This window comes from Zosterops lateralis (genome assembly GCF_965231275.1).
Source record: "Zosterops lateralis genome assembly, chromosome: 4".
Taxonomy (NCBI): Eukaryota; Metazoa; Chordata; class Aves; order Passeriformes; family Zosteropidae; genus Zosterops; species Zosterops lateralis.
This window is the reverse complement of record NC_139765.1, coordinates 17106190-17122883: the sequence shown is the minus strand read 5'-3', so window position 1 is coordinate 17122883 and position 16694 is coordinate 17106190. Positions and strand designations below refer to the sequence as shown.

At 40.4% G+C, this 16694-nt stretch overlaps 1 protein-coding gene and 1 long non-coding RNA gene across 4 annotated transcripts in view; one reads left to right on the top strand and one right to left on the bottom strand.

Moving 5' to 3' along the window:
* IPO8 (importin 8) overlaps positions 1–14123 on the bottom strand; it is a 52413-nt gene extending 38290 nt beyond the window's left edge. For all 3 annotated transcript variants that reach the window (XM_083859490.1, XM_083859491.1, XM_083859492.1), the window contains exons 1-5: positions 13961–14123; positions 5100–5181; positions 2867–3023; positions 1430–1588; positions 310–466 (exon numbers count right to left, since the gene is read on the bottom strand). In XM_083859490.1, coding sequence (XP_083715616.1) covers positions 310–466; positions 1430–1588; positions 2867–3023; positions 5100–5181; positions 13961–14044 — 639 coding nt within the window. In that variant the 5' untranslated portion in view covers positions 14045–14123. The remainder of the gene's footprint in view (positions 1–309; positions 467–1429; positions 1589–2866; positions 3024–5099; positions 5182–13960) is intronic.
* A 108-nt stretch (positions 14124–14231) lies between these two features.
* Positions 14232–16386, top strand: LOC310908444. Its single transcript, XR_014589852.1, has 2 exons — positions 14232–14373; positions 14497–16386. It is a non-coding gene; the product is annotated as an uncharacterized lncRNA (long non-coding RNA).
* Positions 16387–16694: the final 308 nt, after the last annotated feature.

The following is a 16694-nucleotide window of genomic DNA, read 5'->3' as shown; positions in this document are numbered from 1 at the left end:
GACACTTTCAAAGGCCAACCACACAGTCTAGATACCCATGCAGTTCATATCAGGCTATGTGCAACTTTATAAAAATAGGAACGCTTCTCTAGTGAGCTTACAGATACAACGTGCAGAAGCACCCTACATTCATTAAAAATTTAATCTGGGCGATCATGTGACCAGCTTCAAAATAGAAAAATCTATAAATATCCTATTTCTATAACAGTTGTTTATTGTACATGACTTTTCCCATCCTCTGAATGTACTGAAAGGGGTTATTGTGCCCAACAAAGTAAAAGTTTGGTTTTCCTCTACACAGATGCCAACCTGAACAAGAGCATAGAAGATTTTTAAGATTTGTTTCTGAAGCAGTACAGAGTGATGGGAGTTATCAGGCAGAAGCTGGATCATCTGCTGCTGAATCCGAGGCAAAAATATTTGCATGGCTGCTATGAGAGGATCTCGCTCCTCTGCCTTTTTGTACCTGCAAAGGAAACAAAAATGTTGGTCCAGGATCTACACACTGGAGATTGTAATGCCTATTCCCCACCAACAATTTAATTCCTGTGCCCTAAAAAAACCCAAAGAATATACAGCACTCACTCAATCACTCTCTCCTCATCTAATCCCCATCTGAACCCTTTGTGCAAATTTGCTGAAAATACCTATAAATAAAAAAATGGAAAACAATAAACGCTGCCTTACACAAAGGCAGTTACTGAGAAGAACTACTGTTATTTACTACTGAATTGTCACCTCACAGGAGCAGGGACTTGAACTTCCCTGCTGCTCATACCAATGCCAAACCCAAGTTGGGTGCTGAACAAATGGGAGTGAACAGCCATTGAAAGGGAAAGACAACTCCTCATTTTGGAAAAGATTCTCTTTCTCCATTTACATTCCTTTTGTGTGGTGTGTACATACGTTTCTAAAAATAGGCAATTAAAAAACCCAAAAAAACATGAGTGATAAGCCCCACTACACTGCTCCTAATTTATGCTTTGTAGATTTAGACTATCAGGAAGATGCTACAGGTAACAATATGCAATAGCAGTATATGACAATGACAGCACTGTATTCATGACATACAAGCAAAAAATAATCTGCATTCATACATCTAGAATTTGGGGTATCTTCAAACAAAGGAATTTATAAACCTAAGGATTTTTTTTGCAGCTAGATCAAAAGTACAAAGCCTCAAGAAAAAAGTCTCTCAGTAAATTCATGCAGATTATTGCTGGCAGCTCTGCTTTCAATTCACTAATGATACAAAGACAGTGAATATTTTTCATTTATTTGCAGGAAAGGAAGTATATGACAATTATTAATTCCCATTTTCTATCTGAATTCCCTTGTAGAACTGCCAGTGCTCATGAGAATGTCAATTTCAGTAATGAATTCAGACCGAAAGTACCAATTCCTCATCTACAGATGAATATCAACTTACTCGTAAGTCTTCACCAGCTGATAGAGGCACAGGAGGCTCCCAAGCCAGCTCCCACTGTTTGGAGACTCCAGGTAGTATCCTATCTTGTCTACCACAGCTGTCCAGTGGCCAGGGAAGTCATGTTTAATGATAGCACGGAGGCACATGGTCAGCTGGGCTCTAGTGCAGGGTGGAAAAAAAATATAAGTGAATAAGGTTGTGGCATAGTGTTTAAATTAAAGGATAAATCCCAAATCTTGGTTTATTGGCTACAGTATCTATATTTTATCATAATTTTTCAACATTTTTCAACATTTTTCAATAGCACTGAAAGAGTTCTGGAAAGTAGCAAAGGAAAAGCAGGAAAAAGATATGACAGGATTTAACTTTAAGGAATAAAGTAATTTCAGAACATTTTAGCTACTTTTCTCTCTCCCTCTTCCCTCTTCATATGTATCAAGCAGTATTTTAAAATAATTAATTGCTCATGAAACCAGCTAGCTTTAAGCTTTGAAAATGAATCTATACTTGCTTATCAAACTGAAAGCAACCGCAAAACCACAAATGTCTATGTTTTAATCGAAGAAGAATAATCGCCTGTGTTATGATCCAAGCCACAGATTCCTCAAGAAATTACAACTTTCCTGGGATCCTCTAGAACAACACTTGCTCAACCTCCAAAGCATATGGCAGAGCCTATTAGTTAAAAATCATCTTACTGTTTCTCTCCTGCCACACACTTTTAGATGCCACTCACAATGGTGAGGCAAGGCAGAATTGTTGATTGACTAAACTGAGGTGTGACTAAAAAAGCTGAGCAGCGCTGAAATAGAAAACCTGTGGAGGAATACTTTTAGCTCTGCTAAGCAACGAAAAAACAAAGCCTGCAGAAAATATCAGTTCCCATCCTATCAGTCTCACTTTAATTAAAGGGGTGAATAATCACAGACTGTAGTATGCCTTTATTCTTAACTATTCTTCTAGCAAAAGCAGAACTGCAATTCTTCATTCTTTTAATACCTTAAAATCAAGAACCCAATACATAGTTAAATACTGGGGTTACATATAAAAATGGATAAAGTAATTAAGAAAAGGGCTACTAGAAAGAAGGAATCTTCTACAGCATTTCCCTGAATGGTTACTTCCATATTGCAGACAGCCCTGTATATACTACCTGCCTTGAATTAGCCAAACAGACAGGCTGTCACTACAGCAAGTGTTACAAAACACTTTGAACAGCACCCTTAGAGGATAAACCACATCACGGGGCTTGCTGCCAGGTTACTACTTTTCTGAAAAACAAGCACACATTAAAAAGCATAAACAGATTATTATTACTTTTGCAAAAAAAGTATTTCTCTTGTCCCCCAAAATGCCAAGATTCTCACGTTAACAACACCCAGACCAGCAGGTCTGAAAACCTGAGCAACAGAAACATCTCTGTGCAATGTGAGGTACCTCACTAAGTCAGGAGAACGAATTATTCCTTCTACAATGTTATCCCGAATCTGCTGACGATCATTTTCATGAATATTAAACGGAAAAACCGCTTCTCCAGGAGGCGGCTCACGGTCTGGCCAGTACTGTGTCACCATGTTCTTCAGGTAAATGGCAGCTAGGGGGAAAGTGGGAAAAGAATAGTTTAATTCTACGTGTTGCCCAGTGCTCAACATGTAGAACAGCTAAAAGCAGAACAAAGAGTTAAAAGGCAATGGAAAATCACAACCTGAATTCTTAACAATTATGGGCACTGAGCACAACTGAGTCAGAAGAACATTCTTCTTATGATTTTACACAAGATCAGGCTCAAGCACCTGATCAGAACAGAACGGGATAATATTTCCATCAGCATCTATCAAGGTACTTTCTTTACTACAGCTGTCTTCCCTATGAACATAATATCCCATCATTCTAAACAAGCCAACAAAAATTTACTTATCTGTGTTTTCGCTCATCTCTAAAATAACGACTCAAGCTCAGTGAAGTTTTGGAAGGCTCGTGTAAGCAAATCACTGCACACACAGATGGGACGCTCTGCTTGGGGAAATGCCCAGTATGAAACTGGTACATGGCCTACCTTCTATTCAGACAGAGATGTTTGTTGTGAGTTCCCTAAGCTTTATTTCACTATTAGGATTTCCTATAATCCCTTCAAATTGTTCCCTTCCGTCTCACATGAAAAAAAAGAAGAAAAATAAAGTTAATCTTCAACAGAAAATAAAGCAGTATTTATGCATCAGTACTAAAATGCCTGAAGGCCTTCTTCAGGAAACACAGGAATTATGGTATGAGGCATTAAAGGAATGTTCTTAATAAACTCTTATGCCTGAACACTATTTTGGTTGATTACTAGTTAGAGTTTTAAAGTATAAATAAGATATCCTCAGGTACAGTAATTTCTTTTGGTGATAACAAATTGCAAAGTATGAAAACGTGTGTAAAATATTTTATAGGAGCAAGAGGAAAAACAACTCTTTGTCTAAGACATGCCAGACTAGTTAAACAAGAAACAGGTCCTGAAAGACCAGCCCAAGACTTTAATCTATTTTGTCCATAGATCTTGTTGTTATACAAATTCTTGGATTTAAAAAATTCCAGGGAAATGTGTTGGCTTGCAAATATGATTTAAATGTGCTTTTCCATTTTACACCCCTATTCTGTAAAAAAAATAAAATTACATTCTACATAGCTGGTTTTTTTCCCTGAATGATACTGAAATGACAGATTAATTTATAAAAATGGCCTTATGGAATTTAGATTAAGCCTCAAACTTTACTAGAGAATGGCCTAACAACACCATTCAAAGTTGGATTATCTTTGAAAAAATAAAGGCCAGCATGACAAACAGAATATGTCAGCACACCTCAAAGCACTCAGGGGATTAATGGAATCTGTATGAAAAAAACCCCAACAGTGCTTCTATGGGAAATGCTGTTCCACAGGATAAAAACAAAGCTGTGAATTAAACAGTATTAATTAATTTAGTGAAAGACCTGAACAGTTTCTGTATGTGATAATAATATTACACAGAAGTAGTTAAAATGGATTATGAGAATTTAGAATCTGATCTTCCACAAATGCATACCCTAAAGTTAACTGTACCACTTTACCTGAACTCACACACACAGCTGAGCAATCCTTCCAGACATGCTGACACTGTAACTGTGCAACTTACCAGTGATGTGACCTTCATTCATATCTACTTATTTAAGTCACCAAGATACTGACTAAATGTATGTGGCTACCCTTGATCTATGAATTAAGGAGTTATTTCCACTTTTCAGAAATTTTCACTTTTCCAGGGTAAAGAGATTTAAACAGAGAAACATGTACTCAAATGTGATACCCTTTTATATTTTTAAATTCACACTTGTCTTGGCATCATTATTTCTGCACTACAGGAGAAATAATACTCAAGGGTTCTCAGTTTTGAGCAGAAATCATGCTTTTTTCATATCAGTATCACAGCAATCCAGTAGGGATCACTATACACCCAGGAAAAGCCAAGTAAAACTCTATCCTATACCCATGGTTTTATCTGACCCTCATGATGGAAAGAAACAGCAAAGATAGATCCTTTTCATTTCCTCCTTCAAGAACAAACCTGAACTGACTTACATTGCAACAGTTCAAGAGTCTGTTCAAGTAACAGACTGACTGAAAGAAAACAGAACAAGGGATTTTATCTCACCTGCTTGACGCACTGGAAATTCAACTTGATCGGATACTATGATTTGCAGCAGACTTGGAGCAAAGTTGATGATCTTATAGGACTGAAATACATAGACAACACAGTTACTAAGTCACTATGTTTAAAGGAGACTGTATTAGCAAATGCTGAATGAAAAATACAAACTAAGGATTTAGCATTGCTTTTGCATCCTCCTCATGATGCATGAAAGGTTTTAGGACTTGAATTTACCTGGATCTGCAGAAATTCATATAATTACCTGTAAAAGCAAAGCATGTAACAGTACGTGGGTGGAATAAGTAATGTGAAAAAGTTCTCAATTAGAGTTTAGTGATAATGAATATCTAAATAATTCTAAGAATACACAGTGAAAAGCACTAGATATCTGTCTTTGAATTATTCAGGTTAGCCCCATAAGTCAAACAGACATTGACAAGCTTCATTAATATGTGCCATTTATTTGCAAAACAGTTTGTGGTAGAACAGCAATAGTGAAGAGATTTTAAAAAATCATTTAGAATTGTTTTCAAGTGTAAACATCACCTGCATCAGCCATATACAACTATCTTTTAGCAAACTGTGTGTATAGTGCATTTCAATAAAAAATTGGGAAACAGTAGGACAAACATTTTCAATTAAAATCAAAGGCAGGCAGATAACACTTCAAAACCCACAGCCTTCATGGAAACTTTTCAAACACTACATCAGCCATGCAGCTGAAGAAGTTCAAAGAGAAAGCAATGCTCAGTGAACTTCTGAGCAAAGCACACCAGATTTGAAAGATGTGACAATCTGATAGCATTATCCTGCTGCCATCCACCAGGGCTCCTCCAGAGATCAATCACTGACTCAGCGTGGTGCAGTTACTACTAAGCCTTGGCAGATCAGTACTGGTAGGTCAGATCTTTTATCCCTTGGATCCATGTGTTTTATGTTCAGAGGCTGTTTCTTGGGGCTAGATGGCAGCAGCTTTCTGTATTTCACTTTTTATACTATTTCCTCCCACTAGATTATGCCTGGCAGTTCTGTGGTTGCTCCCAGAGTTGGGCTTTAAGCACAAGTATAGAACATCCTCCCACAAACCCTGCCTCATTTGAAAGCTGTGAAATAAAAGATACTTTCTGTCCTTCATGTCCTCAGTTCTTTGATCTACCGTATCCACACCAAGGTAAAATTACACTGCTTTCATGACGTCGAAGTGCCCCAGCTGCATCATGATACTATCATTAGATAATTTTACCAAATCACTTAACTTTCTGGCCTTCATTTTACTCACTGTGATAAATTTGGTGTAAAAATTCGTGTATAAAATAATAATCCAATGTATAATAAGAATGATGTTAATAAAATGTAAAGTCTAGTAGGTAGCAATCTGCATCCCCAGCCTGCACGGCTTCAGTTGCAAAACAGGAGAAGGACCATCAGACTGAACAAAGACGCTAGCCAGCCTCGATAAGAATCGCACCCTTTCCAATGCAAGGAGAATTCCTTCTTGACGACAATGCAGATTTCATCAACGCCCTGGCACGATATGCACACTGAAATCAACATAAGACTGACTGGTACAATTGGCATAAGAAAAGACCTTCCCGGAATGGATCAACGGGACTTGACAAGATCCGGGAAGGCCATCGAAAACAAATTTGGACTATTTGGCCCACCCTGGACACCTGGACTGCCTCAGGGCAGAAAAATCCTATAAAGCGGTGGACTGAGGACCGTTCGGTGTGGATTTGGGCGTCCTGTACCCTGGCGTGCAGACCCCTATCCACCCGGCGCGGCGCTGCTAATTTCCTATTTTGTGGTTTTCTCTTTTATTGGTGATAGATATCGTGTTATTAATAAATTGTTTCTTTGTTAATCCGATATTTGCCATTGCATTTATAACACTCACTATAACGATAGTGTAATTCTGACTCAGAGACCCATTTGATGCTTATAGAGTAATCTGAGATAAAAGCAGTAGTGGCAAATCAAAGCATACTCTCCTGCAATTTCCTTCTCTATAAACTTTAATTATCCCTAAGAAATGCTCCAAATAAAGTAAAAGCTGAAATATCCAGCACAGGAACTGCATTTATCTACAGACATGCTGAACTGGTTGAAGCATACTGGATTACAAAGATCACCTTTTAATCCAGTATCCTGGAGAACAAAGCTTGGCCTTCAGTCATTACTGGACATCATTGGTGGGCTCTGATGGGGCCAGAGTCGACTGCAGCATCCTCCAGCACTCAACATCCAAGTTGCACGAAGGTAAGGAAAGCGTGAGAAATCTCAGCAGCACAGAAAACCAAAACCATGCAAGAACTCTAACTGTCCTTTTTGTTCTCAACAGTGCCTGTGTACTGTTCTCAGACCCAATCTACAAAGCTTTTACTACTATAAACACACCGATTAAAAACACAGCTTTGGAGTGTTGTTTTGTTGGTGGTGGTTTCCTGCTGCCATCCTACCAGTACCGCATTTAAGCTGGACACAGTGCTAACAATATTATTTCCCCTTCCCAGCCCAAACAGTTTTTACTGAATCTACATTTAAATCACTACTTCAGGAAGCTTTATGGGTACCACTAGTGCTGGTGCACAACTGCTCTCCCTGAAGTTTTGTCAGGATCTACACAAAAATGGTTATTTGCCTCTGTGCCAGATCCGCTCAGCGTGCACCCAGAGTGACAAAAGCCCTGTTACGCAGACGAAAGGCATAGTGTCCCCGAGGGGGGTTCCCGTCCCCACCAGCACAGCGCCGTTTGCATGTCTTTACACTTCACACACCACCACCCCTACAGAGATCACCAGCCCCATTAAATCCTTCTGTTCCTTATTATTGTCATGCCCGTAATTTACATTTTTACATAGCTCTTTTTACTATTCATTACCAGAAACAAGGAAACTGTAGAGATCAACAGAGACTGTGAGCCCACATCAGAAACAAGACACGCGATTCTGTTGTATTTGTGAAGCTCAAATTACATCCTGCTCATTTGTGCAGCAACAAACCGGGGTCAGAAAAACTACATGCTGTTTGCAGTTTTTAGAACAGATGACTTTTTAAAAAGCTGCATGCAGCAACATTTTTCCTATACCAGCACATTCTCATTTGTTAAGTTGTCATGTTAATTGTGATCTTGGGATGTGGCCCTTCCCTGCGTTGCTCTGGACATCAGCAAACAAAGCTGAACCTATCACAGGAGCAGGTGCAGAGCAATTGCCAGGTGTATACCGCGACATGGAAATGGACATAGAAGAGAACGTGGAGCTGGATGAGTTCAAAAGATACTTCTTTATTCTATATAAGATGCAGCTGCATCTTAACAAAAGGAGAGCAGGAATATTGTCAGTGCCACAGAAGGAACACAAAACTATCTGCTGATTTTGAAGAGCCATGCCCAGGAGCCACAGGGAGACGCCAAATGGCTGAAATAGACCTTCAGCACAACTCCCACAACACAGCACGGTGCTTTATGCACTTGATGAAAAATTACACTGCCTTGAACTCACATTGTTGAGATCTGGTAAAACTCTTTGTGAAAGTGCTGGTCCTTTGGGGCATATGTTTATTTTGAAAGAGAAAGTTTTTGAAAACCAAACTTTCACCGAGTACTTAGAAAGAGCAATTCTTTTAAAGCTGTGTAAAACACAGGCTGTTCTTGTATGAATCCCAGATCAGAGCATTTATCAGAGTTAAAAGAGAATCTCATTTAATTTCCACTGGGATTAAGAGGATGGGATACAGCAGTGTGCAAGGCTAGCAGCTATACTGGGAGAGGCCCACAGCATTGGGAAGGCATAATTGGGTAAATTTACATCAATGGAGAAGAGATGCATATGACCCATGCATGTTGTTCCAGCTGTGTCCACTGTCTCAGGATCTGTGCACTGCAGCTGCACATCTTTTTGCGCTCTGTTCCTTCACCTTTGGCCTAATGTATCCTTCTCTGTGTCACCATCACAGCGCCAGGCTTCAAAAGATCAGAGAATACATCTTTTTCTGCCTATCTCCTCTTCCATTTGATTAGGTACAGAAGACATGACACCCAAGTGAGCGTCAGATGGGTCACTGAAAATATCAAGATGAAGACAATCACTTGTAAAGGACTAGAATACAAGGAGAGATAAGTAGCAAAACACATACGAAAATCTCCCCAAATGAATCCTACTGAAGCAAATACTTCTCATATCTGAAGTTCAGATTTGGCTCCCAGGTTCTCACAAATCATATACTACTAAACTCATCTCATGAAGCATTATTCTTGTACCTTCCTTGCTGTCACTTGGAAGACCACGAGTGCTCCAAAACCACAAGCAATTAGTAACCTTCTCACTGTACTGATGGCAACCACAGTGCCCAAGTGCAGAATGGCACTGAAAGGCGCTTCTTCCCCTGCAAAACATCAGGACAATGGATACGGGAAATCTGGAAGCTTTCCTTCAGGTTCTGCAAGTCCAGATCATCCTTCTCCACCAGTAGTAAACATCATTTTTTACCTCTGAATACAAGTATATCCATAAAAATCACCGAAAAAACAAGGCACTGCACCTTTGTTTGCAAAAACAAACTCACAGGAGAAATTTGTGCCTTGAATTCATGAGAATTATGAATATCACAATGATATTTCAAGGCTTAAATACATCTGATCCAAATGCTCAGCTACCTGGTTTACCAAGTCTTATTTTCTGTTCCTATGTACTGAAAATGTATACTTAGAAATTCCATCAGCAAACTTAGCAGTATTTCTGCAGCTGCTAATAACATTTTCACTCTTGTTCTTTTACACTGTCAGTCAGAGACAGTTGTTCAAACAAACCAGAACTTCAAAAGACACTTCTTTCATTCCCTGCCTACATGCATGTGGGAAGGGGAAAACACATAGTGTTTTCACACAGAGTGAAAATAAGCTTGTGTAAGAACCCACCTGAATTTCTTCCCTGTATGGGTTCTGCTGCCATATTCATCCAGTATCAAAGAAACCTCACTTTCCACCTAACTTTTAATTATCCAAGTCAACTTCCTCATCAAATTGGTCTCAGATTTCTCTCTCTAGGTATCACGAGGTGCTTACTGGCACTTTCAGAGTGGCCTTAAGATCCCTGCCTAATATGGCAGCCAGCTCAACAAAGACGTGGAAAGATATGGAAGGAAGCCAAAATTTATTCTGGACTCTTCTGCTTTTGAGTAATCTTTTCACACTTCTTCCAGCACTGCTACTCAGTTGCTGTCTAAGCCAAATTATGTAACACCTATTCAACATTTAAAAAGCCCAACTGTATTTCTGCAATTGAGCTCTTGTTTTCTCCTTTGCTACAGGCCAAAGGAATGTGTTACAGCATGTTGAGCCACTGAAGATTAATGCATAAAACCTGTATGGAAATCCTATCTGAACTGGAATTAGAATGACTCTGTATGTTTAGTAATCAGACAGTGTATTTCATAGCACTCCAAGAACTGGCACATGAAAGCAGTATATAACCATAATATAAATAAATTAATGAACCCAGCAAAAGTCCTTGAAATCCAGAAGACAGATGTAACAGGAGTAATAGCCTGGAACAGATACTGACAAACGATGCACAGAAACTGAGTATATTTCTTGGTTTGATAACTAACTGTTCTACTATGTACAGTGTGAGTGATAAATATCATCATCAAGTGCACACTAATTACATTACAGAGCTGAACTAAAAAAAGGCAGGAGGAAGGTAAAAGAAAAAGAGAGGGATGGAAAGATGTGTAGACTTAGAAACTCAAGAGGCTAAAAGGGAAATGACAGCAGTTACATGACATAGACACTGACCTGGCAGGAAATTATTGCTCCAGTTCAGCAAGAATCAGATCTCAAATAAATCCCATACGTACAGTTGTGTTCAGATCACAGAGAGAAGTGAAGTTTGTTGATGAATTGGAAGTAGCATCAATCAAGGAGAAAGATCAGAAAAATCCTGCTAAGAACTGAATGATCTATAGAACTGCACCAAAAAAATTGGAATGGAGTAAGAGGCCAAAGTACACAGTCAGGTACTCAAGGACAACAAAATTTCTCCTAAAAACTTGAGGTTTCTGAGTGAAGAACAACAACAGAATAAAAAGATCAAGGGACTTTGGTATACTGAGTGATAAGAAACACGTAGATATTGGACACAAAGAAGGTAATCGTAGATTTAGTATTTAATGAGGTATTGCAGCATTGAGCACAAGACGTTCTGAAATACTGCAGAGATAAATGACCAGACTCCACAAGAAAGATTATTTCAAAGGGAAAGAAGTGCAGAGAAGAGCTGTGCTCCTATTACTAGATTTCATAAATTCAGTTTTATGATATGGCAAAGGAAACACAGCCTGCTGAGGCTAGAAAAACAGGCCTCTAGGGGATCCAGCCTTTGACAAATCTGTCAGAGAGGGTACCAAGAAACATGTTCTAGTTAAGAAATAAGATGGGCACTAATGGATAGAAACAAACCATAAACTAATTTTGTCTGAAAACCAATACTTGCTTCCAGCTGCAAGAGTAAGAAAATTCACAAGCAGCCTCCTAATAGATATAGAAAGAGAAAAAATAAGTAATCATCATTCCATTTCTGAATGCAATTAGATGATAATCCAGAAGGCAGTTTGACAGCAAACTCATTGATTTGGGTGTATCTTTAGGCAGGTGCAGGAACATACAGAGGAGAAAGAAGCATTTTCAAACATGTTGAGTCTTCTTACAAGTATAAAAGCTTTCATTCATGTAAACTCTATTCCCCATGCTCTACACTGTAAGCAAACTATGGAATCAGGACTATCAGGATATTGTTCTAAAAGACACTGTACTGGTACAGCATCGAGGTGCCTACAGCCAGACACTGTCTTGGTGTGCTAGCAGGACTTACAGTGTCTGGGAAGCTCATGGCACTACCTGGATTCAAAGCTAAATGCCAATGTACACTGCGGATGAGCTAACACAGCCAAGTTTTACCTCAACAGTCCCGAACCTGTCTCAAGAGCAGCATCCCTGTAACTACGACACAGAAGACAGGTGACTCCTGTTCTGTTTGGTCAGGGGCCCCATCATCACTTTGGGTACTTAATGCTGAGAGTTTTCTGTTTGGTTGGTGGATTGGTCCCTTTGTTAGAACAAGATATATGCCAGAACAGCACCTGGATTCTAGCACTTGCAGGAACACAGGGACATGTCAACACTACCATCAGATACAAGGGAGGAGAGTCTGACACATCGCTTTGAAGCCTTGCTTCAAAAGCACTAAAAAGCTTCAAGATGTCAAAGTACCACATTAAGCAACATTGCTCAGGAGCACTTTTGTTCCTCTCATACAAAGAGCCATGTCAAACCCAGCACAGCATCAGCACATTATGTCAGATACATCATGCTTCACCTAGTAACAAGAAGCTTACAGAAAAATAAGTTATGCCTCAATTCCAGGATTCATTCTTCATAAATTAGAAAAAAGAAAATGCATCAAATATTTTAAAAGAAAAATTGGCATCTCAACCTGTTCTCAATAAGTCTGCTTGCACACTTGAATCTAAACCCTGTGTATTTCATTGCACTATCCATCATTAAACTTAGAACATTAAACTTACAGCTCTCAATCTTAAAATGCTTTCAAGACTGTTCCTGAGCTTCACAGTACTTACTGGTGATGACAGTGTTAGGAGCAGGAACCAGGAACCTAGAAGCTGTCTCTTTGTTCTGAACAGAACAATGTAGTAGAAGTAGTTTGTATTGTTGTTTTGACTGCAACAGGCTGCTGACAAATACTTGTCATTTCCCTCTCAGCTCTTACATGTAGGGATAAAAAGATACTGAAGGATTTTCAAAGTAACTATGCCAAAAAGAGAAAAGAAGCCTTGCATCCTTATCTAAATATTCACAAGAGCATTCTCAATGTCCAGGACCTAATCCACCAATTTACTAAAGGAATTTACCAACTGCTAAAGCAAGGATTAGCTATATCTAATTCAGAAGGAGTTTTAAGTTGCCTAAATATAAAACTAAGCTGGAGGAGCAATCCTGAATAGCAGAATTCCTGACAGCCAATTCTCACTGACTGTTTTGTTAACACACCAATACAACCAAAAAATCCCGAGTCCTCAAAGAGAATTGATCAAATATTCCATCAAAGCGTAGAAATTAAAGCTTTATTAATGCTGTGCAAGGGAACTTTCTCTTTTCTCGAACGTTCAAAGGTTGGGGTCACAGTTTTATTCAGTGCATACTGCCGTTACTCTAGGAAAAGGTTTTTCTCCCAGAGGGTGATTGGGCACTGAAACAGGTTCCCTGGGGAAGTGGTCAACAGCACCAAGCGTGACCGCGTTCAAGAAGTGTTTGGACAACGCTCCCAGGCACATGCTGGGATTCTTGGGGATGGCGCTGGGCAGGGCCAGGAGTTCGACTCGATAGTCCTGACTCGTCTCTTCCAACTCTGCATATTGTGTAATTCCAAGATTAACTGTAGGATGCCACGAGATACGCTGTCCAGGAAACCAAACGCGCCCTCCTCCAACTTTCACTTGCCGTGCTGCTGGACGGGACAGAACGCCCACCCGAGCGTCACTGCCGCCTGTCCCCTGCAAGCGCCAGTGCATGACCCGCGCAGGGCCACATCAATGTCATCTCTTCCAACACCGAGCAGCAGCGCCCCGGCCACGCCGAGCGCCGGGCTGCCGCACTCGGGAGCGCCTGCCCCGGAGTCACAGCACCGCGGTCACCGCCGAGCGAGGGCAGCGACCCGTCGGGCCCCGGCCCCCGCTGCGGGCGGGCGATCCCGGCGCAGAGTAAGGGTCGCCCCCGGCCCCTGCCGGTGGGACCGGACGCCCCCGTGCCGCGCGTGGGGCGGGCCACCCGCGGGTCCCCCCCTCACCTGGTTGAGCTCGTTCTCGGCGGCGACGCGCAGCTTGGGGTCTATGGTGCCCTTTAGCGCCTGGATGATCCTGTTGGGATCCATCTTGGCCTTCGCCTGCCAGCAGGCAGCGCTTTCCCGGGACAGCAGGACGCGGAGGAGCCGCCGCTAGTGCCGCCGCCCCCCCGTGCCACCAGCGCGGGCCCAAGTCCCCCAGCCCCCCCCCCGGCCCCTCTCCACAGCCATTCACCGGTTTGCGACAGCTGGATATCGGGAAACGGGAGCTGCTTTACGGCCGCGGCGCCGCCTTCTGGCTCCGGGAAGGGGTCGGCGATAGGTGGCCGCCATCTTGTTGTACGGATAAGAGGCAGTCGGGAGGGCTCGCACGGGATGGGGCTAGCCGGCCGTGACTCCGTGGGGGCGACCATGTCGTTGTACGGAACGCCGGGGGTGTCTCCCGCTGCACCCTGCGCGGATTATTTTTAAATTACTACTTTAAAGTCCCAGTTTGCTTTCTTAATAGTTTTTCTAAGTAGCTTTTCAACTTTTTTTTCCAGGCTTGAGTGTTCTGTATTTGTTACCCCACGAGTCGTTCGCACTAGAATTAAGAGTGAGAACACGGGGACTGAACGACGTGGTGAAGCCAGGTCCATGGAGGAGATCTGACATTGGTCACACTTATCCGGGTGCCTCAGGGATCTGCCCTGCACAAGAACGACTGAAAACATACAGGAAGACAGAAATTTTCTGCAAGGAGCTTACTTAAATGCACAGTTGGATCTCACGTCGCAATTCCGACGTGTTCGGAATTCTGAGCAGGTTTCTGTGTGATAGTTGTCCTCATCATTATGTAGGTTAGTAGAATCTGAAAAGGGTTTGCTTAATGCTGTTTGTGTGTGAGAGGAGGTGGGAGATGTTTACCCCTCAGGTGGCCAGGCATATACAAACACTACCTCTAACATTTCAAAACTCGAAACATTGCCCCGCCCTGATTCTCCACCTCTTGTATGCTATTTCGCCCCTTAAATCCTGGAACATGCAAGTGAACTAAGTAAGATTCAAGCATCCATGCACGTGTAATTCTCAGGTAAACAGACCAGAAAAACCTCTGACTAATCTAGTTTTGGTGAGCGAAATCCTTTGGTTACTTCTGCAGGTGATGTTTTACATAACGTTTACAAGCCAGAGACGTGATTAACTGGTAGGAAGAACAGAAAGACTATTTGCTGTGCTTAGGAGGAGTCAAACACAACAGCAAGTACAAGATCATTCCATTATATAAATGCCTTAATAATATAGTTAGACAATATGTCATTTGTTCATTGTAATTACAGTGTAAACCAAAACGTTTAAGCAGCTGGCACTATAGTGATTTAATAATATTTTTTAAAATGTCCCTTAGTAACTTGGCCTGTAACTAAAAAGGAATCTAGCTGTCACATTAAATTGCACCTATCTGGCATGTGGAGATCCTGCACTCCCTTGTGGTTTTCATGACCTTTTAAAGTGTTGCAGAACACCTGATCATTATCTTTCCTTTCTCCTGTGATGCGGCTCTACAGCACCTAGCAAGAAATCGTGGGCACCTTCATTGACCTTTCCATTTCTTCTTAAAAGCAGATGAGACTATGCTCAGTAATCATAAAATTCAAACAAAAATAATGTTAGTGTAAAAAGTATATATTATTAACTATGGTAATTCTTTGTTGCTGTCCCATTTTGATTAAGGTAATAAATTATCCAGGGAAAACTGCCCATCTAAAAAATCTTGGGATTCCATATCAAAGCAAATCCAAACTGCTTTAAAGGATGTGTAGTAGTGTATTATTCTATTCTATTCTATTCTATTCTATTCTATTCTATTCTATTCTATTCTATTCTATTCCCTTTTCCCAAATGAGCATGTTATGGACAGTTTAAGAGCAGTTCTGTTTCATTCTATTTCTGTGTATTCATCCTTGGTAGGTGAACTAAAGTTATTAAATTTATTTATTGAAGGAGATCCGTAGAGGTAGTGATATAAAACATATCAATAAAGAATATAATATACTTGAAGGGTATTATAACACTTTCCTAAAATGTTTTCCAGAATTTTATTGCACTTAGCACTTCCATTTAAAATGGTTCTTTTAATGTTGCAAGCATTGTAGTCTGCCTGTTTGCTGGATGCCCAATACTTCTTTCTGTAGAACATGAACCTTCATAGATACCAGTGACTATGTCAGTCTAAAAATAAGCTTAGTTGTTAATTGAAATATTTTTATGTGACTTCAAAAACTTCAGGATTAAAGTAACTACTTGTAAGCAAGAACTCATATGCCTTTTTGTTAGAGCAAAGTTTCTGTTAATATTTGGTGTTTCATCTACTTACAATGAATGGTTGGGTTTGGTTTTTTAAATCTGTTCTGCTACTCTGCAAATAAAGAGTCTGGAGTAAAATTCAGAAATTTTTTCTTGTCAGCTCTCTAACTGCTGGTGACAGAAGATCCAATGTGAAAGGACAAGTGAGATATTAAAAAACTACAACAAATTAAATCAAAGTTGCACCAGTATGCAATTTAAAGAAAAAAAAAGAATGATAGTACCAGGGAGATAGGGAGATAATGCAAAGCAAAGATATGGGTTTTTTAAAGCTCAAAATTTTCCAAGGGGTGCTGTAACAACAGTTTTGTAAAGTATTTAGAATAAACTATCTTATTTTAAAACTCTGTTGTGAAACCAAGGATTTTCAAAGTAACCAGTTTGACCTGAACAA